General features: G+C 41.7%; 2 protein-coding genes across 2 annotated transcripts in view; one reads left to right on the top strand and one right to left on the bottom strand.

Moving 5' to 3' along the window:
- Window positions 1-8,278: 8,278 nt before the first annotated feature.
- IL24 (interleukin 24) lies at window positions 8,279-14,828 on the top strand. The gene is made up of 5 exons (XM_044672013.1): window positions 8,279-8,440; window positions 10,255-10,317; window positions 11,874-12,032; window positions 13,666-13,740; window positions 14,748-14,828. The coding sequence occupies exons 1-5, from the start codon at window positions 8,279-8,281 to the stop codon at window positions 14,826-14,828; spliced, it is 540 nt and encodes a 179-aa protein (XP_044527948.1).
- Window positions 14,829-20,477: 5,649 nt separating this feature from the next.
- The window catches only part of FCMR (Fc fragment of IgM receptor), a 19,481-nt gene continuing 13,289 nt past the window's right edge, over window positions 20,478-26,669 (bottom strand). Inside the window, exon 8 of the mRNA XM_044674203.1 lies at window positions 20,478-20,852. Coding sequence (XP_044530138.1) covers window positions 20,667-20,852 — 186 coding nt within the window. The 3' untranslated portion in view covers window positions 20,478-20,666. The remainder of the gene's footprint in view (window positions 20,853-26,669) is intronic.

A 26,669-nucleotide genomic window follows, 5' to 3' on the forward strand; every position in this document is an offset into this window, starting at 1 on the left:
ATTGTTGATGGAGTTGTGAACTGATCCAACCATTCTGGAGGTCAATTTGGAACTATGCCTAAAAGGCTATAAAACCGTACATAGCCTTTGATCCTATAACACTACTACTAGGTCTATATGCCAAAGAGATCATAAAAAAGAGAAAGGACTTATACAAAAATATTAGAGTAACTCTTTTTGTGGTGGCAAAGAATTAGAAATGGAGGGGATGTCCACTAATTGGGGAATGGCTGAATAAACTGTGGCATATAGTGGTGATAAAATACTATTTTTCTGTAAGAAATGATAATCAGGATGACTTTGGAAAAAGCTGGAAAGATCTACATGAACCAACACAAAGCAAAATAAGCAGAGCCAGGAGAACATTGTACTGGGTAACAGTCATATTTAATGATGATCAACTCTGAAACTTAGCTACCCTCAGGAATAAAATGATACAGGACAATTCCAAAGGGCTTGTGACAAAGGATGCTACCCGCCTCCAGAGAAAGAACTGTTGGAGTCAGAATACAGATCAAAGAACATGATTTTTCACTGTTTAAGGGTTTTGTATTCTTTTACAACAGTGAACGATTTGGAAATATGTTTGCATGATAAGTCATGTATAACCCAGATCAAATTGCTTACCTTATCTTTGAGAAGGGGGAGGGAAGGGAGGAAGGAAGACAATTTGAATCTTACAATATTGGAAAACATATAGTAAAAGTTGATATTACATATAACTGGGAAAATAAAATGTAAAAACAATACTTTCTCTAAAAAATTGTACATAAGCAGGACAAAACTATATAAAACTATTTTAAAAAGTTAAATAAAAGTTATTTTCATCTAAAAAGAAGAAAGAAATAGACCATTCTCTGTCACCCAAATGTACCCTGTGCTTTTCCATTTCCATTTGGTTCCCTTATGTTTTAGATGTCCTCATTTCTCCTTTTAATCTATCTTCATCTTGTTGTCCAGACATATCTGACTCTCTGTGACTGTATTGTGTGTGTGTGTGTGTGTGTGTTTGTGTGTTTTGTAAAAATACTGGACTGGTTGCTATTTCCTTTTCCAGATCACTTTACAGATGAGGAAACTGAGACTGTATCACGTAGCCTCAGGGTACTTCTTCTACCCATAGGTTAAAGAATTCATATACCACCTCCCCAGGGAAGCCTTGTGTGATTCCCTTGGGTATAATGATGTTTTTCAGGTCTCAGAGAGCCTTTAACTTTCAAAAAATAAAACCCAAATGGGGTCATGAAAAGTCAGATAGGAAGGAAAACGACTGAATACCAAAATGCACTTGGTACCTGAATACTTCAAAAGAGTCATGATTTCCCTGATGTGGGTACTTTCTCCAATCATGCGAACCTCCATTTCCCTACTGCTAATGCACTTATCAGTTATTGTTGTATTTTCTGGTTATGTTATTCCTCACCCTCATCCCTTCGTCTCATAAACTCCATGAGGTTAGAGATTGGGTTTTATTCAAATAGAGAAGCTGTGCAAACAGTAGACAATTAATAAATGCTTGTCAAATTGAATTGAAGATAGAGGGAGTAGGCTTAGCTTCCTCCCATCTTTACTTTTTGGCCCAGTATCTGGCACCCTCATGAACCTATCTGGAACAGCTCAGATCTCTTTCCAGGTATTCATGAATATTACAATAAGGATTATAATGATTTTAATCCCTCACTTAGATCCTTGATTTCCTGTTTTGGTTCATTCTATTCATCCTTTTTTTTTTTTAACCCTTACCATCTTTTATCAATTTTAAGACAGAAGAGCAGCAGGTTCACACACCAAGGAAATAAACGTCTGAGACCAGATTTGAACCTAGTTCCTGACTCCAGGTCTGGTTCTCTATCTATAAGTGTGCTTCCTGCTGTCTCTTCTTTCTATTTATCTTGATCTACTCCTAGATTCAAGGTAGGTATTTCCTGATAGCTTCCTTTTAGTCTCACCCTACTGTATAGGGCTAGAGAGCATAACATTGATAATGACCAGGGAGAAGCCGTGGCCAGTTTTAGTACTAGCCCTATGTTATGGACCTACCAAGAGCAAAGGAATAATCCAGCCATCAGGATTCTTACCTCTGCAAAACACCTCTCCCCCTTCCTCCCTCCCTCCATCACATCTCTACCCCAGTTTTCCTAAAACAAGTGGGTCAAGTTCAAAGGTGCGTAAGAGGGGAGACTAGATATTTAAGGTATGGTCACCAGAAATCGATTAACTTGATTTCAAAATAAAATAGACCCAAGTCAGGATGACTTTTATGCTAATTCCATTCACACAGTTGATGGCAGAAGGAACTGAGGCCAGGGAGCTGACTTCCCTTGCTCAGAGTCATACAAGTAGTAGTAAAATCTAAGTCACTGTAGAAAGAAAATGATCAGGGGCAAAAGGAGACAGCTGGATAGTATCTGTAAGGGAGGAATAGTTCAAGATGAATACTTGGGGGTGGAGTAGGTAGATAGCACCGTGGATAGAGCACCAAGGCTGAAATCAGGAAGATCTGGGTTCATATATGACCTCAGACACTTATTAGCTCTGTCACCCTGGGCAAGTCACTTAACCCTGTTTGCCTCAGTTTCCTCATCCATAAAAAGGGATAGAGAAGAAAAACGGCAAACCACTCCAGTATCTTTGCCAAGAAAACCCCAAATGGGGTCATGAAGAGTGAGAAACAACTGAAACAATTCAGCAATAGCTACAGCATGATATCAGTCCTATGGGGGCAACCAGGAACTAGACCTCTCAGTGGCTCCAGTTACATATCTAATGATTTAACATTCCTTATCATGCCACCTTTTTCTAGGAATGGATGTAGCCTCCCATTGAACCAACTATCCTATCTTAGCTGGACCTTCAAACTGGACCACAAAAGACTAGTCTGAGGGGGAGCTAAGCCCCTCAGTTCAGCACTCCTTGGGATCCTACAGCCTCCTCTTCATTCCTGTCATTTCCACCCTTCTGCCAAGAAGAAAACTAACGCCTGAAGAGATGAGTAGAAGATCCTCATAGAAGTTTGCTCATTAATTGAGCCTTCAAGAAAGCTAGAGATTTTAAAAGAGGATGTGATGCAGAAGAAAAACATAGGACTCATCACTTATCAATTGTTTATATGGGTGTATGATTTGGGGTTTTGATTTTAAAAGATTGCTCTGCAGAACCAGGAGAACATTGTACATAGAGACTGATTACACTGTGGCATAATCGAACGTAATGAACTTCTCTCCTTAGCAGCAGTGCAATGATCCAGGATGATCCAGAGGAACTTGTGAGAAAGAACCTATCCACATCCAGAGAAAGAAATGTGGGAACAGAAATGCAGAAGAAAAAAACATATGATTGTTCACTGGGGACACGATTGGCATTTTGATATCAAAAGATCACTCTATTGCAAATGTGAATAACATGAAAATAGGTTTTGATCAATGATACATGTATAACCCAGTGGAATTACTTGTCAGCTCTGGGAGGGGGGAGGGAATAAGGGTGGGAAAAATCATGAATCGTGTAACCATGGAAAAAATTCTAAATAAATTAAAAAATAAATAAAGGGGCAGCTGGGTAGCTCAGTGGATTGAGAGCCAGATCTAGAGATGGGAGGTCCTGGGTTCAAATCTGGCCTCAGACACTTCCCAGCTGTGTGATGCTGGGCAAGTCACTTAACCCCTATTGCCTAGCCCTTACCACTCTTTTGCCTTGGAGCCAATACACAGTATTGACTCCAAGACAGAAGGTAAGGGTTTTAGAAAAAATAAATAAAGTCTTCTGCCCCTTCCTGCTAGACCATCAAAAGATGTCACCTCTTCTAAGAATAAATGCTCATAATTACATTAAAAAAGATTGCTTTATTGCAAAAATGAACAATATGGAAATAGGTATCAAGTGATAACATGTGTATAACACAGTAGAATTGCTAGTCGGCTCTGAGAGGGGTGAGGGAAGAGGGGAGGGAAAGAAAATATATCATGTAAACATGGAAAAATATTTTTTTAAATAAAAAATTTAAAAATAAAAGAGGAAGTGATGAAGGAGTGCCTTCCAGGAATGGCAGACAGCCTGGGCAAAGTCATGGAAGATGGGAGATAGGATAATGGGTTCAGGGAATAGCAGTAAGATAAATCTGAGGAAGGAATTAAGGGAAGTAATGGGATTTAAGCCTTAACCTCTCTGGACCACAAATTCGTCATCTATAAAATGAGGGAATTGGCCAAAGGCAGCATGGTAAAAAAAAAAAAGGGGCTGGAGCAGCTAGATGACTCAGTGGTTAGAGAGCCAGGCCTAGAGATGGGATGTCCTGTGTTTAGGTATGACCTCAGATACTTCCTGGGCAAGACACTGAACACCAACTGCCTAGCCCTTAGTGCTCTTCTGTCCTGGAACCAATACTTAGTATTGATTCTAAGATGGAGGGTAAAGGTTTATTTACTTTTTTTAAGCACTATATTCACTGGATTTGTAGCTAGAGTCTCTGGCTACTAGTTTTCTGCCCTGTAATAGCTGCGTGATCTTGAGCAAGTCACTTAATTTCTCTTAGTTTCCTCTTCTGTAAAGTGAGGAGATGAGCCTAGATTAGCCTCCAAGGTCCCTTCAGCTCTAAATCTCTGAGCTTATGACCAATGAATTCCCCTAATCCTCCCCTTCATGATCTCATACAGATGATTTCAGTGTTCTGACCCCGACCAGGAACATTTATCCCTGACAAGGAAGGCTTCCTGTCCAGATCCCTCCCCCATCCTGCTAATAATGTAAAGGAAAAGCTCAAATGCCCCAGGTGTCTTCAAGTGAAATCTTAGCAGGTAGTGAAGTCACTTTCTAATTAATCATGATTGAGAGTCCTTTCTCCCCACCCCCTCCCTCCCTTCTACCCCACTTCCCACCCCCAACCTGATAGTCACACAACTGTACACACATAAATTCATGAAATGACTTTCCCATTGGACGAGGAGGGAATTCCAACCTCCTGATATATCCCCGCTAGGTATAAAGGTACCCACCACGAAAAGTGCTCGCCCTGCTGCCTCCTCTATAAAACCAGCCGGCTACATCCAGAGGAGCACAGATTGCCCAAGCTGCAGAGGCACCGAGCTTTCACTGATCCCAAGGTAAGCAATGGGTGCATTTTCCTGGGAGAATATTTTCTTTCAGGGGGGGAAGCAATCGTTTCATTGACTTTTTCAGTCCCCTTATCATGAACAGCTGGTCTATTTTGGGTGTGATAGAATTAAGAAGAGTCTAGACTAGTCCAGTATTACTCAGGACCCTTCGACCCCACACAGTGCCAAAAGGAAGAACTTTCTCTGGAACTAGAGAGTCAAGAGATCATAAATGGCATCTGTGCAGTGCCTCAGTCTCGAAGGTCACCAGAAAAGAAAGTCGTGATCCTGGAGGGCGTTGGTTCAAGCACAGAATTGTCTGGATGTGGGATGATGGCCTCGATGACCCACGTTGGTCCAATTTAGCTGGGACGTCTGTGATTGTTACAGGCATGTATCTCTTCTTGCATCCTGCCCACACTGAAGATTAGACACTGGAAAACTGTCCTTTGCTTGGAATCTCGTGGAAAAATGGCCTCCATTTTTATCTGACTTCAGAAATGGAGATAGTGGGGATGTGCAAGGGCAGTGAGGTAGCACAGTGGATAGAGTGCCAGGCTTGGAGTTGGGAGCACCTGGGTTCAAATTTGGCTTCAGATACTTCCTCATTGTGTGAACCTGGGCAAGTCCCTTAACCCCAATTGCCTCACCTGTTCTACTCTTCTGTCTTAGAATTGATCCCAAAGGACAAGTTAAGAGTATAAAAAACAAAACAGAAAAGGAGCCAGAATTTCTGAATTCAAGGCCTACCTTTATTATCTATTACCTGGCTAGCCTTGAATGAGTCATGTCATCTCACTGGACCTCAGTGCTCCCATCTGTAAAATGAAGGAGTTGGACTAAGTGATCTCTAAAATACCTTCCAGCAGAAAGACTGTGATTCTATCGTCTGTTCTGTTAAGAAATTCAGGCTTCCGCCTGTGCCTTATTGCAAACAAGTCAACTTTTAATGAGAAGGCTTTAAAAAGTGACTCATCTGAAAATTCAACTTCTTACTTTCTTTCCTGGAAATCTAATTGTTAAAGTCAGGGCTGAGTCAGGGTAGCAATAGCAGTACGTAATCTTTACATTCTTACTCATTCCTATCCTCTGACAGACATTTCTTTCTTTCTTTTTCTTTTTTTTTTTTTGACCTCTCCCAGTCAGGACCCAAAGCTTACCCCTGGAAGGCACAAATTTTTTTTAATGTGGTGTTTTAATAACACTTTAAACCTGGCAAAATGTTTTATGTATATCATCCCATTTGAACTTCCCAATAACCCTCTGTGGGAGACACTACTTGAAACAGACTCATTTTACAGAAGAGGAAAAGGAAGAAATAATATCTTTTTTAATTCACCATTCCTTGGGTACCTACTGTGTACCTTAGCATATATTATTTTTACATTACACTTACATTACATTACATTACACTATATTAAGGTTCTAGAAAAAACACAGTACCTGACTCTCAGAGCCTTGTAGGAATGGTTCTCTTTATATAAGACATGGGAGAAATAAACCTTTAGAGAAGGAAAATGATCTGCTTGATGGTTGAGCCAGAGGTGAGAGACCAAGGGACCTAAAACTCACTTTAGCTCTCAGACCTCAAGACCTCTATTTCCCAGAATGCATGCTTTAATATTTTGGTGCCCCATGATACCATTCTTGGGGGGTGATGGGGCATAGGAAGTTACAGGATCATTGCTTTTTTTAAGAATTAGCTATTTTATTTTATTTTTTAAACTTTGATTTTGAATATTTTCCCATAGTTACATGTTTCATGTTCTTTCCCTCTCCCCCAACCCCCCTAGCCCTCCTTAGCCGATGCACAATTCCCCTGGGTTTTACATGTATCATTGATCAAGACCTAATTCCATATTATTGATAGTTGGACTAGAGTTATCGTTTAGTGTCTTCATCCCCGATAATATCCCCATCAGCCCATGTGTTCAAGCAGTTGTTTTTCCTCTGTGTTTCTCCTCCCACAGTTCTTCCTCTGCATGTGGCTGGTTTTCTTTCTCATAAGTCCCTCAGCCTTGCTCTGGATCCTCACATTGCTGCTAGTAGAGAAGTCTGTTATGTTTGAGGATCATTGATTTAGAGCTAGAAGGAACATGAAAGATAAGATAAATGTAATTTTCTCATTTTACATGTGAGGAGACTAGATCGAGGCAGGATAATACTTTGCCTGCTTCCATATAAGAAGGAGAATAGAGATAAAAATAAAAGGATAAAAATAATTATGATGAAGAAAAGAGGTAGGATGACAAGGATGTGTATATGCACGTGCAACACCTGAACCGGGCATTAGAGTGTCTTGTATTAGAAGGCATCCAAAAGCCTACCTTAAAGAGATGGCATGCCTTAGAGGTGCAAGATAAGGTGCAAAAGCCCACGTTGTACAAATGCCTTTCAGTGAGCCTTAGAGCCAGAACTTATGCTTGGGTGTGACAGGTTTAGAGAGACTGATTGAAAGATCACATGAAGCCTAGGTGACTAGATGAGGTTTGAAGAGAGGAGAAGAGCTAAAACTAGGATTTAGCCACCAGGGCTTTGTCCTCAGGCACTGAAATTTAGGAGGTGTTTAAAGTGTTTACATCCTGTCAGGATCATAGGGGGAAAATATATCTTAGTGTCTGTGAGCATGACTAATTAGTTAAAATGGGAAACTACAAACAAGATATGCTTTTTCCCTCTCCTTACCTACTTCTCTCTGGCCCAAGCTCACCTGCTTGTCCATGCCATTATCATTACACTCTTGTATTCCAGAGTCTACATTTCTCCCTAAAGGACCTCGTATTCAGGGTTTCTCTGAGTCCCTGGTGGAATTTGACTCAAAAAGTTGGCTCAAAGGCACTCTTGTGCTCATTGTTCCAGGATCCCAAATGCTTAGTATCTGGGATACTATACTGGGATACTACAGTCTGGGTTGGGGAGAACTCACTAGTGTTCCACCGAGGGATACAGTTTGGGAAACACCAAACTAGACTCTCCAACCAAAAAAGGCTTCCTGGGTGTTTTCTGTGTGCCTGTGATCCTAACGCTGGTCAGTTCCAGTGACTAGAACTAAAGATCCTCAGTCTTTGAAGCTCTTTTTTCCCTGATACTTATTAGCAGTCAGCTAAGGAGTGGGAACCTCAGTCATATCATGACCCCTCTTTCTCTTCCCAACAGGAGTAATGCATTCCCTGACAGCGGTAGGAAGGATGCAGATGGCTACTATTCCTCCTTCTCTGTTTCTGCTCATCTTTCTCTGGAGCACAGAACTGGGAGCTGAGGGTCAAGAAGTCCACTTTGGACCTTGTTTGGTTCAGCGGGCAATTCTTCGAGACTTATGGAGGGCCTTCCAGGCTATGAAGAACACTGTGGTAAGTAAAGGCACTATACTCAGCCACACAGGGGTTCATTGTGAAAATAATGCTGTAGGGAAGAAGGAAAGGGGAATAAGCATTTATTAAAAGCCTACTATGTGCCAGGCACATGCTTTAAAATTATTAGCTCATTTGATCCTCGCCTTGGGAGGTGTTATTATTAACCACATTTTACATTTGAGGAAACTGAAGAATGTAGAAGTTAAGCTGACTTGCTCAGGTCACACAGTAGAAAAAGCACCAATTATTGTCAGATGACCTGAGTTCAGTCTTGTTTCTGATACTGTCTGGCCTCTGGACAAATCATTTAATCTCTCTGAGTCTTATTTCCTCAACTGCCAAATTAAAGCTTTGGACTAGACATGTCTGAAGTTTCTTCCAGTTTTAAATCTCTACTCCTATGAGTCTCCGATGGTATAAATAGAACCCCAAAAAGAACTGGAACCAGATTTCCCAAGCTTTAGCTACTCAGAGAAAAGTTGGTGGAGGGGTATGTGGAAGACAATAATATTTTCAGACTTCTAGGATCTCACCGTTTTTATAGACTTGTGCTCCTCTCTGTCTTCTTACCCAATCAAATTATGGGTCAAGAAAGGATGGGATTGCGTAACCCGAGATGTGGGGCAATATGGATATGGGGTAAAATCTAAGGGTATGTTACTCCTGAGCTCAGGAGCTCAGATGAAAGTATCAAATAAAAAATATCACAAACCCCTGGGGTAGGAAATAAAATGGCAATGATTTGGGGATCAAAACAGGAAATGCTAGGAAGGGTAAAGGAGATGAGATGTCATAGAAAGAATACAGCCTGGGCCCTGGTCTCAGCTCCATCACTAACTAGTTGTGAGACTTTGGGTAAGACATTCCATTTCAGTTTCTTCATCTGTAAAATGGGTATAGTGGTAAACTAGATGAGTTCAATAGTCCCTTTCAGCTCAAATTACCTACAAATCTAAGATGTTCTCATTTGGAAACAGTGCAGTGGAGCGCTGGGGGAGGTCAGGCAAGTTAGGGCAGCAAGCAAAGCTCTTTATATATGCCACGCACGGTGCTAGTTCTGGGGATATCAGTGCAGGAAAAAGAAAGGCAGATCCTACCTTCAAGGAGTTTCATTCTAACTGAGAAAGACAACACATAAAAGAAAAATGGAAAGTTCAAAGGGTGAGGGGTAAAAAAGGTACCTAGGAGGGAGCATGATGACAAAGCCCAGAGAGTCAATAGCAGATACATAGCCAGCTGGATCTATCCTCAAAATGGAAGCCCTGCAAGGAACTTGCCAATAAGGAAAGGGAAGGAAATTCTGGGGTAAGAGGGCAACTGAGGCATAATGGCAATGTTCTGAGAGTCAGAAGCAGAGTCAGGGAGGGGATAAAGCTCCAGGAAGTTCAAGGCAAAACCCGGGTAGCTCCCAAACTAAATGAAAAAGCATTGGACTAGATGGTCTTTGGGATTCCTTCCAGGTCTAAAAACGCATAATGTGTCACTCTGGACCCTGTTGACTTTAGTGAATAGCTGAGAAAGGCTCTGTCCAAGGTCAAGAACTACCCAATATCTCACTTTCCCAGAAGGATGATCTTTTGTGTTGGCAAACACCAGAGAAGCCCCCTCCAGACTTCCACTCGTGTTCTGATTCTTAGGCTTTTCCTTTCCTAGGCCACCCACTTCTGGTTCCTCCCCATTTCTCCTTTGGCTTTCCATTTGGTGGGTTGAGAGCCATGTTAACTACTGAAGGAGGTTGGCAAAATATTCACAAAGTTGGGTCCTGCCCTATTTGCCCTCTCCAGTATGTCTTTCTCTTTCTGTTCCCCAAGCAAGCGCTGGATCACGACACAGACACACGGCTGCTGCGCCAGGAATTTCTCCGGAATGCCTCGGTAAATGGGGCATTTGGGATGGAGGGTGGGAACTGCCGTGGCTCTTTGCCCAGGGCTTGGTTTCATGGCTCTGGTCTGCCTCACACTGATCTGACTTTGGGGTAGACTTAAACTCCTTCACCTCTCAGTTGGGATGAACTTCCTACAGGTATTACAGAGTGAACTCCATCACTGGGAAGACCCAGAGAGGAAGCCAAGCCCACAGACATCTTGCTCACATTATCCAGAAAATTATCTCAGCTTGTCATTTCGTCTTTCCTAGTGTAGGCAGGCTGTGTGCCTGCTTTGGGTCCTGGCTCCAGACTCTTCTTACTTTCTCTCTCACTTCTTCTTTCTTCATCTTAATCCTTTCCTCCATGGATTCATTAAAAAAATAAATATATATGTAAAATAATTTAAATCCTTATGTTCTGTGTTAAAATAAATACTTTGTTTTGGTTCCGAGGCAGAAGAGCAGTAAGGGCTAGGCAATGGGGCTTGAGTGACTTACCCAGGATCACCCAGCTAGGAAGCATCTGAGGACAAATTTGAACCCAGGACCTCCCATCTCTGAGCCTGGTCTCTAGCCACTGAGCCACCTAACTACCCCTCCACCCCATCATTGATTCATTCATTTAATGAACATTTATGTGCAGGGGCACTGTTGTTAATTCTATAGAAATACAAAGATATGAATGAGACAGTCTTCATTTACCTTCACTGAGCTTACTTTTTCCTTTCCCCTTTTCCCCCACTTTCCCCTAATTTATCACTTCCTTCTTTCTCTCTCTTGATCACACCTTCTACTCTCTGTTTATTCATTCATCCAATGAATATTGATTAGTAGAAGGGAAAGAATTTAAGAATGCCTTAAGGGGGCAGGTAGGTAGCTCAGTGGATTGAGAGTAGAGACCTGAAGTCTTGGATTCAAGTGTAACCTCAGACTCTTCCTAGCTGTGTGACCCTGGGTAAGTCACTTAACCCCCATTGCCTACTGCTCTTCTGCCTTAGAACCAATACAGAATATTAATTCCAAGATGGAAGATATGGTTTTTAAAAAAAAAACTCAAAGAACCAAGCAGTATCAATTAACCCACTGCATTTTTTATTCATAAGGCAAAGAAAATAAGGTGACTTTTTTAAATTTCATAAATAAAATTATAATAAAAATTATGTAGCACTTGTTATGATCGGGCCTCCTAATGTTTAATGCTATGTACAAGGTATTAGGCCTTTGTAAGAACACAAAGACAAAGGAGACACAGTGTCTACCCTCTAAGAATTTCCTCTCCTTTTCCTCCTAACACTTCCTCTTTCTCTCTCCTTTCATCTCTTTCTTCAGCTACATGCCGAAAAAAGACAAGACTCCCAAGTATTTCCCTGAGCTTCCTCTCCTGGGCTGTAGCATTAGGGTCTTCAAGCCCCAGGCCTATTCTTCCCATATCTCTTGCCATATATGATGACATTACTGTCCAGTCTAATGAATATGGGGATAGAAATGGGCTGAGGATGGTAAAGTCCTAGGCCAAAGGATACAGAATGGAGAATCTTAATACTAACTATCATTCTTTCTCTAGCGGGCTGAAATGTACCACCTCACCAACTCCCTACTGGATTTTTACTTGGGGAATATTTTCAGCAACTACTATCCAAAGGCAGACAGACTTGGGATCCTGCCGCCATTCACGACTCTGGCCAACAACTTTTTTGCCATCGTGAAGAAACTCAAACGTTGTGTGAGTAGGGCCTGGGGTCAGGGTCCAGGGCCCAGGGGTGTCTGTGCTCCACATTGTCACTGACACAAGCACCTACCATCTGACTGGTGATTAGAGGTTTCAGTACCTTGGATAGGGAGAGCTTGGCTGCACTTCCTCCCCTCCCTCTTCTTCCTCTTTACTAGCCAGAGGACATATGGATAGATAGGGGTGGATAGATAAAGATGGAAAGATGAAGAGAGAGAATGATAGGTGGATGGATAGATATAGATAGACTGACAGAGAGAGAGATATGGATAGATAGATGGACAGACAGATGGATGGATAGATAGATGGATAGCCATAGATGGACAGACATATAGATGGATAGATAGACAGATAGATAGATAGATAGATAGATAGATAGATAGATAGATAGATAGATAGATAGATAGATAGATAGACAGACAGATGGAAGGATGGACAGACAGATAGCTAGATAGGAATGAATATATAGATTTATACAGATGTAGATATAAATATAGATGGCAATTAGGTGGCACAGTAGATAAAGTGCCAGGCCTGGAGTTCAAATCTAATCTCATCTTCCTGAGTTCAAATCTAATCTCAGACATTTACCAGTTGTGTGACAGTGGACTAGTCACTTTATTCTGCCTCAGTTTCCTTATCTGCAAAATGAGCTGGAGAAGGAAATAGCAAATCACTCTAGTACCTCTTCCAGGAAAAATCCAAATGGGGTAAAAAAGAATCAGATACAACTGAAATGACTGAACAACAACACTAGTTATAGATAGATAGAGCATTCATTAAACACCAATTATATACAAGATACTGTGCTCATTGCTTAGGACACAAGCAAAAAACGACACTCTTTACCCTTAAAACTCAGTTCCTACCATCAGGGAGATTGTGGACCACTGTTTTTAGAGGCGCTAAGAAACATCAGAACATCCAAATGTGTAAAATCAGTGCAGCAAAATTAGTGTGTTGAAGAACGGAATGGAGATAGGCTAAAGAAGGGTTTGGAATGGGATCAAGGTTAGTCAAAAAATTTATTCCATCATAGAATAGATTTAGAGCTAAAAGGGACTTTAGGAGGGGGAGTGGGGCGAGAACAAGCATTGTTAAACACCTTCTATGTGCCAGGCACTATATTAAGAACTTTACAAATATTATCTCATTTGATCTTCACAACAATCCAGGGAGGTAGTGCAGTTATTACCCCCGTTTTACAGTTGAGGAAACTAAAGCAGGCAGAGGTTAAGTGACTTGCTCAGGACCACACAGCTAGGAAGAATCTGAAGCTGCATTTGAACTCAGGTTTCCCTGACTCCAGATCCAGCACTCTATATGCTTTGGCACACCTAATCCAACCCCTTCAATTTACAGACAAGGAGAATGAGACTCAGGGAGGCTAAATGGTTTGCTCCAGATTACACAAGGAGTAAGCATCAGAATCAGAATTTCAACCTAGACCCTCTGACTCTAGAGATAATGCACTTTTCATTGTACCACACTGCCTGGGGGGTGGGGTTGGCAACTTTTAAGAATCTTCCTCCTAGGTCCCTGTTTTATAGCTACATTGCGATTACATGTCATAGGGAGAAGAGACTTGTGTGCTGACTCCAATTCCATTGTTCTTCCTCTTTTCCAGAAGGAAAAGGGGATGCTTCCTTCAAATGAGAGTGCCCAAAGGAAGTTTGAGCTATTCCAGCAGGAATTTACAAAGGTGTGTTTGAAGTCATGGGGAGTATGGGGAACTGAAAGGAGGGTGGGGAACAGAGAAAGGGGGTTTGATAGCCCAGTAGGTGTTGATCGGTCTCTGAGAAGTAAAATAAAGGACAAAAAAAACTTCATTATAGAGTTCAGAGCAGGTGGAGTCATTATTATTGTTCCAAGTTTCACATCTAGCTATAGAGTTGGAAGGGGTCACAGAGCTCATTTAGTCTAGCAGGCTCATCTTATAGGTAAGGAAAATGAAGCCCACTGAGGTATGGTGACTTGTCAAAGGTCACACATCTAGAAAATATCAGAGGCAGAAATCAAACCCAGATCCTCTGACTTAAAATCTGACATCCTTTCCACTATATCAGGATGTATTAACAGGGAAATGGGCATTTGGTTTAAACAATTATCCTTTCCACATCATGAGGATTAGGTACATGACACCCCCATGTTCTGGAAAATCCATGTAAAATTTTTTTGGCCATCCCTTCATAGTAGAGAAGAAGTCTGATTTTTTTCTTTTTTTTATGGGGTGTTTATAGGACTTATTGTAAATTTTGCATTAAGTATGCATTTCTGAGTTTCTAAACCTTTTCTGCGTCACCCACTGGCTTTTGTGTGTTATCTGTGATTTCTGCAAAACTCCCTTAAAATTCCCATTTAATTTCTTATGTGGACTCATGATATATTGAAACCGTGATGGGGGAAGTCATGATGTGGAAGGGATAACTGTTCTTGTCATGGGCTTGTCTCCTCTTCTACCCCTTTTCAAGTTGATAGGTTATTAATGCCTCCTACCTACTTCATTAGTTTGAGGTGCTTTTCTTTTCTGTGTTTTTTCTCACCCAGGGTTCACCACTTCTCATTTCATAAATAGAATTTAAGAGTTGCAGGGGATCCTTGACATCGTCTAGCCCAGGTCCTTCATTTATAGATAGAATAAGACTCAAAACTCAGTGGCTAGCACTGTCTCCTCCACTTGGCTAACACACAATTTCTTTCTTTCTTTAGTTAAACCCAGAAGTAAGGCTAACAAAAGCCTTGGGAGAAGTGGACATTCTCTTAACCTGGATGGAGAAAGCCTTTCACTAATGAGAGCTAAAGCCTACCTGCCATTCAAAGTTCCCCACCATTTCAATCATGTGCCACTTCCTGTGGTTTTTCTTTATCATTTCATCCTGCCAACAATGTGGCCTTGTGCTCAGACTGGTCCCAGCCTCTCTATCTACTCTATTGTTGGTAGCCACACTTCACCTGTTCTACTCAGGAAAGCTACACCAAATTTCTGTGAATAATTCTCAAAGCAGGTGACACAAAGAGCTGGCTGGTTGAAAACTGTATTTATTCCAAATGTATTTAATAACTTATTTTTATTTATATGGAGAGATTGTAAGCTCCTTTTATTTATATGGGGGTGGGACTAAAGAGGATCAGGATTTAAATCCAGTCTCTGACCCTTACTACCTGTGTGACCTTGGGTGAGTCACTTAACTTCCCTGAGTCTCAGTTTCCTCACCTTTAAAAGGAGGAGGTTGAATTAGATGGTCTCTAAGGTCTCTTTAAAGTTGGATCTTGAATCTATGGATTAAATATTCCTCTTGTGTCCCTTGTGGTACCCAATACCACACTGGGGGATCCAAGGGAGATGCTCAATAAATACTGAATTGAACTGAAGACATTGATTGTATTTATCTCCTCCTCATTCTCCATTATTTTCTTCTTCCTCTTTTTTTCTGTCTTTATCTCTCCTCATTCCATGATTTAATTGTTATAGAGAACTCTTGATGAGGAAATTCCATCTACTTTTGCAGACCATGAATTGTTCTGCATCTATACTCTTGGAGAATTGCCTGGGTCACTAGAAGTTTGTTATAGGAAATTTAAGTAAGATTTGTGCCCTTCCTTAGTTGAAGGCATGGAGATTGGACTGCTCCAGGGTTGATATGTAAGAATTAGAACACTGTTCTAGGGTAGCCTATATTTTGATCTAGATTTTTCCAGAAAGTAGTATGGGGGGCAGCTAGGTGACTCAGTGGATAGAAAGACAGACCTGCAGCCAGGAGGTTCTTGGTTTAAATCTGGCCTCAGAAGCTTTCTAACTGTGTGACTCCAGACAAATCACTTAACCCCCCATTGCCTAGCCCTTACCATCTTCTTTAAAGCCAATATGTAGTATTGATTCTACGATAGAAGGTAAGAAAGAAAGAAAGAAAGAGAGAGAGAGAGAGAGAGGGAGGGAGGGAGGGAGGAAGGAAGGAAGGAAGGAAGGAAGGAAGGAAGGAAGGAAGGAAGGAAGGAAGGAAGGGAGAAAGAGAGGAAGGAAGGAAGAGAGGAAGAGAGGAAGAAAAAAGAAAATCTAGCATGGGGACTCCCTACAGCTGGGACCCTCGGTCCAGGTTCTTCACTGTGATCAATGAAGTACATAGAGATCTTCCCTCTCCCTTCCCAGATCTTGGTCCAATTTTAGCTTTTCTGCTATCTAAGGATCTCTTAGGAAAAAGCAAAAGCAGTGAAAAAGACCAACTTTGTAATTAAATTCACTCCCTTTTTTATAGGCTTGATCTCTCCATTCCCTATTTTATCCATTAATCAACTGATGGGCCTCAGAGAATATGGTAGTGCCAGAGGAGATAGCCGACATTATCATACTACCTGGGACATCCTCTTGTTTAAATGCCATATTGTGTGTTGTGAGTCTCAATACTATCTGTAAAGAGGTCAGAAAGAGGTACAAAGTGCTTTCTACATTGATCAAGTTTTCCCTTAAATTAAACTAAAATCTAGGGGTAGCTAGATGGTGCTGTGGATAGAATGCTGGGCCTGGATCTTCCTGAATTCAAATCTGGCCTCAGACATTTTCCAGCTATCTGACTTTGGGTAAGTCATTTTATCCTGTTTGCCTCAGTTTCCTTATCTGTCAAATGAGCTGGAGAAGGAAATGGAAAACCACTCCAGTATCTTTGCCAAGAAAACCTCACTTACAATCATGAACTATTGGGCATGACTGGATAATAACAATGTGACCAACGCTGATAAGTGCTTTTTAAATTGAAAATAAAAATTTTAAAAATTCCAAGATATCGTATTTTCCCAATTACATGTAATAATAATTTTAACATGCATTTCCCAAAATTATAGAATCCAAACCATCTCCTTCCCTTCCTTTCCTACCACCACTCAGAGATAGTAAACAAATTGATCTGGGTCCTTATCATGCAAAACACACCTCCATATTTATTGGTCATTGTAAGATAAGAGCTTTTTTTAGAGACAGGCAATTCAGAGGATAGAACACCAGGTCTGGAGTCAGGAAGACCTGAGTTCAAATCTATCCTTCACCACTAACTAGTTATGTGACCCTGGGCAAGCCACTTAATCTCTCTTTGCCTTAATTTCCTGGAAAAGGAAATGGCAAACCATTCCAATATCTTTGCTAAGAAAACCCCTTATGAAGACATGATTAAACAAAAATAACCCAACGTTTGAGGTTGGTTGGAAGAGTTCTAAGACCAATTTAATAAGGTTACAGAGAGGCAAGCACATGGATATAACTTTGATTCTCTCTCCTAGTGAGGGCCATGGACATGCCCATTTGACCTGTTTTCAACTCAGTGTGGATTAATTGGGATTGAACCAATAACTCCTATTATTGTTGAAGGAGCTATTTCTTTCCATCAGGTTTGTAAAAAAGGAAGTGAATTGCCAAGTTAGTTCTTTTTCCCGCCTTTGCTTTTTCCTGAAAGATTTTAAGAAAGCAGAAAAGCTAAAATTAGACTTGGATCCTGGGAAGGGAGAGGAAAGGGGATCCTTATATGCCCTCAGACTCCAATTGTAACCCCTAGAAATTTCCAATGACTACCATGGGACAGAAGTACATTGGAGGCAAATGTGTTCTTACCCATATGACTGGAACTGGCCGCCATGTTAATGATCCCAGCCTTGGAGAGGCAGCTCTAAGGAGCCCCAAAGCTAAGTGGTAGAAGCCCCCTAGATAGAGGAAAGAGGATTTGCAGGGCAGTACCAGCTTCAGGGCTGCCTTCCTATCAATCCTAAGTTTAAGAATTCCCAAACCAAGGCTCCTGGAAAGAAAAAGGGGTCTTCTTGGACACGAGGGGATTATATATATGAATTCCACAGCTAAAGAAGGATGAAGAGACAGAAGCTACAAGGTAACAGAAATCTGGATATCACCAGATACTCTGACTATGATTTATGTGGAGGGTGTGTGTGTGTGATGTAAAGGCCTCTCCGGCAACCCCAAATCCATTTTCCTTCTTATTGAGTACATACCCTGAGGATAGTATCATGAGGCTAGAGACTGTTACATCTCCTATATGTGTGGAATTCCCTGGAATGTTAGGGGAGCTGTCCACTTAGTACTGGTAAATCCATTTACCTTCTAGGAGAGATAAAACCCTCAGTATAGAAATACAAGGGCAACGGGATGGCACAGTGCATAGAATGCTGGATGGAGTCAGGAAGACTCGTCTTCCTGAGTTCAAATCTGGCCTCAGACACTTAAAAGCTGTGTGATACTTAACCCTGTTTGCCTCAATTTCCTTATTTATAAAATGAGCTGAAGAAAGAAGTTACAAACCACTTCAGTATATCTTTGCCAAGAAAACACCAAGTGAGGGTCCCAAAGAGTCAGACACAACCGAAACGACTGAATAACAACACGGTATAGTATTATATAAAGCTAAATATTTCTTTGGATTTCTGGGATAAAAGTGGCTCACTGGAATTTATCCTATGTATATGGGGGCAATGGGGAGAGGGAAGAGTTGCTTGCTTGACATATTCAAGTTTGTTATCTTTCTGAAGGCTATACAGGCTATAGAGTGGTACTGTGATCCCAGAACACTATGGGTCCTTGGGAAAGGTGGGACTCATCAGAGAAGGAGGAAAAATCTGTTATTTAGGGACTATTCTCGATTCTATATTTATTTTCTGCGTTTGTTGTAGATGTGGAATAAAAGCTGCTCTGGACCCAATATACGCATTGTTACTCTGAGGATTTATGCAGGAGCTGGAGATCCTTTGTACCCGTATTCCTGGAGACTTGGACATGGACGATATTCATGCTATATTAGGAAATTTCCCAAAAGGCGTCTCTGAATTGGGGTAAAGAGAATCAAAGAGACTGACTAAAAGTGAGGAGAGGAATTCCTAAGGTTGGATCCAGTTTGTAAAAACTCTAAGCCTGGAGAAATGGTTCATGATTAGATCTACTCAGGAGTTCTCATGCCACAATCTGTACCTTCTTCCCCTGGTACCCCTTTGAACTGAGGATGAGGTAAAGGGCTCCTCACTACACATCCATTTAAGGAGGATCCCAAGGCCAGCTTTCTCTTCCTTACCCACCTGGCTACCCTCACTGCTTTGGTCTTTTTTTTTTATCATACCTCCCCACCACCTGCCACACATGTTTTCTTTCTTTTACCCCCACCTTCTTTTATTTTTAAACCTTTATCTTCCATCTTAGAATCAATACTGTGTATTGGTTCCAAGGTAGAAGAGCACTAAGGGCTCGGTAATGGGGCTTAAGTGACTTGTGCACAGTCACAAAGTTAGAAAGTGTCTGAGGCCACATTTGAACCCAGGACCTCCCTTCTCTAGTCCTGGCTCTCAATCCTCTGAGCCACCTACATGCCCCCTTAGTATCAATTCTAAAGCAGAAGAGTGGCAAGGGCTAGGTGTAAGGATAAGGATTAAGGGATAGGGGGAAATGCAAAGGTTGTCTCTAAGGGGAAGGAAGAGAAGGTAGACACAAGACCTGGGAAAAGATTCTGGAAGGAGAAGGCATTGCAGAGGAGGATCTCAGGAGTTAACTGAGATTAACTGCCACTCCTAAACCTACCTCTCTCTGAGCTGGAAGGGAGTACAGCTGCTCTACCATATCCTGGGAACTAAGTAGTCTTGTGGAAAGATTAGAAGGTTCTTGGGTTTGGAGAAAGACCTGGAAGGAGATCTCTGTGTTTCCCCGAAGTGCTGTAACAATCTGGCTGAGAACAATCTGTTTGTGACACTTGGCTAAGGTAAACCCAAGGGACTTCCAACTGGGACTTTGGGTTTTACCTAGGAAGCCAACCCCAGGCTTGGGAAAGGACTCAGTCCACTTGTGAGTCCTGTATCCTTACCCTTTTTAGAGACAATCTGGGATATTTAGTTTAGTGGGATAGTCAGATAGCTTTTTGGGGTCTAGACAGATCAGGGAGTTATCAAGGAAGGCTCGAGAAGATCCGAAGAGCATCCTCATGAGAAAAGCATAGAAAGTGGGAGGAGATAGAGCTGTGTTGAGTTAGGGCCTTACCTATCATTTCCTAACCTCAGTGTTAGCTAAATAAACTTAATTTTCCTTATTGTCTCAAGGGTTTGTGCTTTACTGGTCCTAAAAGGTTCCGGGTAGGTTTTCTCCATCACTAACCCATCTAGGTCCTTCTAAATAAATATATCTCCTTTGGGAAGTATATTTTCTTTTTCTTAGGCAACTGAGGTGAAGTTACTTGCCTAGAGTCACATATCTAGGAAGTATGTGAGACCAGATTTGAACCCAGGCCCTTTTAACTCCAGTCCTGGCTCTCTATCAACTGTGCTATCTAGCTGCCCCTTTCTACCTCCTTTCAACTTCCTTTCATGGATTGATGTTCTCCTTTAAATTCTAAGCTCCTTGAGGTTAGGGACTGGCTTCCTTTTCCCACATTTATATGCCCAGTACCAAGCACAATTTCTAGCACATTGTAGGCACTCAATAAATGTTTTATTGACTGCCTGTCAACCCGCCTCCTTGGAAGCAGCGCCACCTCAGTAGATGAGTGGGAAAAGCTTGGGGTTGGGAAGAGCTCAGGGAAGACAGGGTCTTCTGGGCAGAACAGCTGGGGTGGGCATGAGGGATGTGCCAGGAGCAGAGCAGTGCCAGCTTAGCATGGCTTAGCAATAGGTTTGGTTGGCATGGAAGCCCAGGTCTGGAGGGCTGTTGGGCAGTTGAGGCAAGCAGGAAACATTGATGTAGTCATGTGAATCGACGTCTTCTGGTTCAGCAAGACCCAGATAATAGGTGCTCCCATATTCATTATTCACAGGAACTGGTGCCTGGAGTTGCGCCATCCTGGAAACCTGAGAATAACCAAAGAACCATCACATAGACTGAGTGGGATGAGAGAGGGTCAGCTCCCTTGGAAGCCAACAGAACATGTGGCCTTAGTCGATTTCTTATCTTTTTTTAAGATATGTTCTTTTTTTTTTTTTAAACTCAGCTTCTGCCTTAAAATTGAAACTAAATATTGGTTTCAAGTCAGAAGAGCACTAAGGACCAAGCAATGGATTTTAAGTGACTTGCCCAGGGTCACAGAGCTAGGAAGTATCTGAGGCCACATTTGAACCTAGGACCTTCCATTTCCAGGCCTGGCCCTCTATCCACTGAACTACCTAGTTGCTCCCCATTTAAGACATCTCTTTCAGCAGGATTTTCCCACCTCACCATTAGTACCTTCTCCTCTAAAGCTACTTTCATTAGTCTATATTTATTTTATATAAACTAGTTTATTCTCTTTCACCTACTAAAACACAAACTCCTCAAGGGTAGGAGATCTTTTTTCTTTGGGGGAAAAAGGAGGAGACAGGTGTCCTCAGTACTTAAGCCAACACGTTGGAGCTTAATAACTGTTCGTTGACTGGTTGATTCCAGAAGATGAGGGACCTGCACAGGCTCCTCTGCTCCATGACATCTTGGGGATTTCCAAAGCTTGCTTTAGAGAGGTTATCCCACTCCAGGAATCCGGAAAGCCATATACCCAGTCATGGAGGGAATTGCCTTAAAAGGAGCTGGGTTTCTAAAATCATCAAAGTCGACATTGCTAGAGACCAGAGCCAAAGAAAATTCTCCCTCCAGGCCTGTATTACATGACACATGATTCAAATATCTACCTTCTTGGAGGGTAATTAGGAAGTCAGGCTGAGTCAGGCCCAGCCTTTCCTGTGATATAGGCAGAGCATCAGGAAATAAGCTATTGAGCTACTCATGCCTGGAAAAGGCTAACTGATAGCCTGAGGGGGCTTTGGAGCCCCCTGTAGAGACAGACAGAGAAGACAGTATTTTCCTCCCAAGAGAGAAACTGCTCACTACCTAACTACACAGGACTTGGCAAATAGTAGGTGCTTAATAAAAATTTATTGGGGGGACAGCTAAGTAGCAGAGTGGATAAGGCATCCAACCTGGCATTGGAAAGTGTAGAAAAATAGATAAAGGTAATGGAGACATCAGGGATATTATAATAAAACTAAGTGATTGTGGGTACACACACTGGGGTTTAGGAGAGACTGGACCAGGATGGAAAGACCAGAATTTACTGGATTCACACAAGAATGGCAGTTGGTCTTAACTATCACACAACTTCCCCTAGGCCAGAGTCTAGAAACAAGCAGGCAAGATAAAAGGGATTAACTGGTTTTAATTATGTACAACTAAAAGGTGGGATAGGGATTTCTACTCTAAAACCTTAAAACCTAATGACAAAACCCACAGGGAAAGGGGAGGATTTTCCTACTCTAATCTAAAGATCTATGCAGGCAGGGCAGTAATGGAGTCTCTGGGTGACTGCCTCAGACCTGGACCTGCCAGGATTGAGCAGCACAGCTAAGGGCTGATGCGGCTTTGGGGTTCTCACTGTAATCCACCAAGGATCTCTGGATGCCAAGAGCCAAGGTGGTCTCAGGTACCAAGTAGGGAGGGTGTGTTTGAGACACTGTCCACCAGATCCCAAACTTCTCCTCTTCCCTTGGAACTGCACTGTAGATCTTGTCCTCTTTGCTAGATGCCACCACCACACAGGATCCCAGGGAAATCAGGATGCAGGGTGTCCTTTACTCCAAGATCTCCCAGGGCTAACCACAGTTTGTGCTAACCTCTAATGGAGTCCCTCTCAGAGCACAAGTCACTTCTTCCTGCTCCTTCATTCCATCTTGGAATTCCCAGCTCCAGCTCCTTCCTGCTAGATACACCTTAATTCTTAATTACTAACTAATCTAATCTTCCTCATAACAGAAGACCTGGGTTCAAATGTGGCCTCAGACACTTCCTAGCTGTGTGACCCTGGGCAAGTCACTTAACCCCCATTGCCCAGCCCTTACTGTTCTTCTGCCTTGGAATCCATACTTGTATGGATCCAAAAATGTAAAGTAAGGATTAAAAAAATGTATTAAGTTACCTCCCCCAGTTACTTCCTAGCTGGGTGACCCTGGGCAAGTCACTTAACCTCCATTGTCTACCCCTGACCTCTCTTCTGTCTTAGAACCAAGATGCAATATTGATTCTAAGGTGGAAGGGAAGTCTCTGTATCCACTGAGCCACCTAGCTACTAATAGAAATTTTAAAAAGAAAAGAAAAGAAGCACATGGGCCATAATGAAAATCAGGTGGCATCTCTTTTCTAACGAAATCTGTGCCTGGTTTACAAAGGAATCACTCTTTGCTGGTTGCAAGCGGATAGTGTGAGAGAGAGAGAAGAAAGAGGGAACCAAGGCATCACCCATCCCTAGAGGACTGGGATTTTCTGGTTGAAAAGCATATGGCCAACCATGGTGTGGGGGAACTGACTAGAAGCAAGAGCTATCACCCTCTGCGTCTGGAAGCTAACTCAGATGTCCAAACCCAGAGGATTCACAGCATCTGCTAAGAAATAATATGACATAAAGATAGGAGCCCTGAGCTAGGTCACAGGAGTCCTGGGTTCAGATTCTTCTCTGCCATCACCTCTTTATATGATTTTGGGCTTGCTCTCTCTTTTAGCCTCAGTTTTTTTCTTCTGTAAAACAAGGGGGCTAGAGTAGATAATCCATCAAGACTTTTCTAGCTCTGGGGGCAGCTGGGTAGCTCAGTGGATTGAGAACCAGACCTAGAGACAGGAGGTCCTGGGTTCAAATCTGGCCTCCGACATGCCCTAGCTGTGTGACCCTGGGCAAATCACTTAACCCCCATTGCCTAGCCCTTACTGCTCTTCTGCCTTGGAACCAATACACAGTATTCATTCTAAGATGGAAGGTAAGGGTTAAAAAAAACAACTTTTCTAGCTCTAAGATTCTAGACGTCAGCTGATCAAAATATACTCTATTTCACTTTCTTCATTTTTTTGGTTTTCTTTCGCAGAATGACTAATATGGAATATATAAATAAAAATTTATATCAGATCGCTTACTATTTCAGAGAGGGGAGGAAGGGAGAGGATTTGAAACTCAAAATTAAAAAAAGCTAATGTCAAAATTATTTTACATGTAATTGGAGGAAAAAATAATATTGAAAAAAAGACGCCATAAGTCTAAAAGATGAAAAGAATTTAGGGTTAGAGCTAGAAGAGACCATAGTGATTACCCAGTCCAACCACGTTACAAAGGAGGAAGCAGGTCCAAAGACAAATGATGGAAGCTACAATGGCAATAACGAGTAGAGCCAGGTTGTGAACCTGGAGCCATCGCCCCAAGATGGTCCACAGATGTATGCAAATGAAGATAAAACTGAATGCTTTCAGTTCCCAAACAGCTCCCAGTGGGGTCTGTCTGACACGTAAGTGGAATGAGCAGGTGCCTAGTGAGTAAAGTGATCTGGAGGGCCAGCCCCAGGAATCCCCCTACTCAAAAATAATCCCCTCTACTGGCCCGTGACACAGCCTGACTGTTAGGAGACATTCGATTTAAAAATGCAAATTCTCCCTGGGCTCAGGAACACTTTAAGCTCTCAGTCATTCACATTTCAATTTGTTGTTGTTTAGAACCCATTTGGGGATTTTCTTGGCAGAAATACTGGAGTGGTTCGCCATTTCCTTCTCCAGCTCATTTTACAGAGGAGAAAATTGAGGCAAACAGGGTTAAGTGACTTTACTAGGGTCACATAGCTAGGAAGTGTCTGAAGTCACATTTGAACTCAGGTCCTCCTGACTCTAGTCCTGGTGCTCTCTCTACTGCACAACCTAGTTTCTTCCACACTTCAATAAGTCAATTTAATTATGGCTCCTCATTTCTGGCATTAAAGGAGTATGTTTTTCGATAACCCAGGGATCACTAGAAGGAAGATCACTACATGGCAGGTGTCTGGGCAGCCCAAAGGGCTGTTGGGATGCAGTGGGGACCAGGATAGAGATGAAGAGTGGGAGAAGAAAGAGAAGACAGAATTCCACTTGAGTTTTTGCCTAGAATCACTCTGTACATGAGTTCAAGGGGGGAGCAAACTTGGCCACTCATTCAAGGCAAAAACTTGGGTCCCAAGGAAGAGGGAAGAATGTTCACTTCAGATTCTTCCTTAGCCCATATGAACATTCTCTAGTGGAGAAGAAAAACCTTCAGCCTGGTGGAGAAGAGGATCAGATTCTGCTCTTACCTTGACATACTCTAGTCTATGGGTTCATTGAGCAAGTAGATGTAGAGCCCTTAGACCCTTAGAAGGCCATCTAGTCCAACCCTCTCTAGGACTCTGAGAACCAGGGAGGGGGAGATTTGCCCAAGGTCACATCAGTAATAAACATTAAAAGTAGAATTTGAACTCAGATTATTTATGCCTCTGGAATCAGAGTTCATTCCATTCTACTGAGTTAGTATTTCTTTGGCATAATCTCTTGCTGGGAAGTTGCTAGACTATTGATACAGTCTAATTATATATCCTTCTCCTATTGATTTGAAAAAATCTCTTGCTTTTCATCTTAGAATCAATACTATGTATTGGTTCCAAGGTAGAAAAGGGTAAGAGCTAGGCAATGAATTAAGTGACTTGCCAAGGATCACCCTGTTAGGAAGTATCTAAGACTAGATTTTTTCCCCTTTCCTTCCTTCCTTCCTTCCTTCCTTCCTTCCTTCCTTCCTTCCTTCCTTTCTGCATTTATTTGTTTGTTTACTGTTTTTAAAGGTCATTTATTTATTTATTTTAGAATATATTGCCATGTTTACATGAATCGTGTTCTTTCCCTTCACTCCTCCCACCCCCCTCTCCCATAGCCAATGAGGAATTCCACTGGGTTTTACATGTGTCAGTGATCAAGATCTATTTCCATATCATTAATATTTACAATGGAGTGATCATTTAAAGTCAATATCCCCATTGAACCATGTGATCAAGCAGTTGTTTTTCTTCTGTGTTTCTACTCCCACATCTTTCTCTGGATGTGGATAATGTTCTTTCTTAAAAGTCCCTCAGAATTATCTAAGGCTAGATTTGAATCCCAAATCTCCTGTCTCCAGGCCTGGCTCTAAATTCACTGAGCCACCTAATTTGAAAAAAAAAATTAAGTGATTGTTTTCTATTTCTCAAAAGAAAATAAAATGAATTAAGTTGCTTTTTACTTGAATGTGACCCTTGATGTTTTCTTTCACCTCTGAATTAATGACACAACAGAAAATAAATGGTGGCTAGGTGGTACAGAAGAGAGAGTGGCAGGCCTAAAGTTAGGAGTTTCTGAGTTCAAATCTGGCCTCAGGCACTTACTAGCTGTGTGACCTTGAGCAAGTCCCTTAATTCTGTTGTTCTCAGTTTCCTTATTTGTAAAATGAGCTGGAGAGGGAAATGGTGAATCACTCCAGTGTCTTTGCCAAGAAAAGCCTAAAGGGGGTCCCAAAGAATGGAACATGATTGAAATGACTAACTAATAGCAATGGAAAATAAGGATCTCGGGGGCAACTAGGTGGCTCAGTGGTTTGAGAGCTAGGACTAGAGACAGGAGATCCCGAGTTCAAATATGGCTTCAGATACTTCCTAACTGTGTGATCCTGGGCAAGTTACTTAACTCCCATTGCCTTATTGCTCTTCTGTCTTGGAACTAAAGCATAGTATTAATTTTAAGAAAGAAGATAAGGAAAGGAAGGAAAGAAAGAAAGAAAGAAAGAAAGAAAGAAAGAAAGAAAGAAAGAAAGAAAGAAAGAAAGAAAGAAAGAAAGAAAGAAAGAAAGAAAGAAA

Source organism: Gracilinanus agilis, chromosome 4 (assembly GCF_016433145.1).
Source record: "Gracilinanus agilis isolate LMUSP501 chromosome 4, AgileGrace, whole genome shotgun sequence".
NCBI classification, from domain to species: domain Eukaryota; kingdom Metazoa; phylum Chordata; class Mammalia; order Didelphimorphia; family Didelphidae; genus Gracilinanus; species Gracilinanus agilis.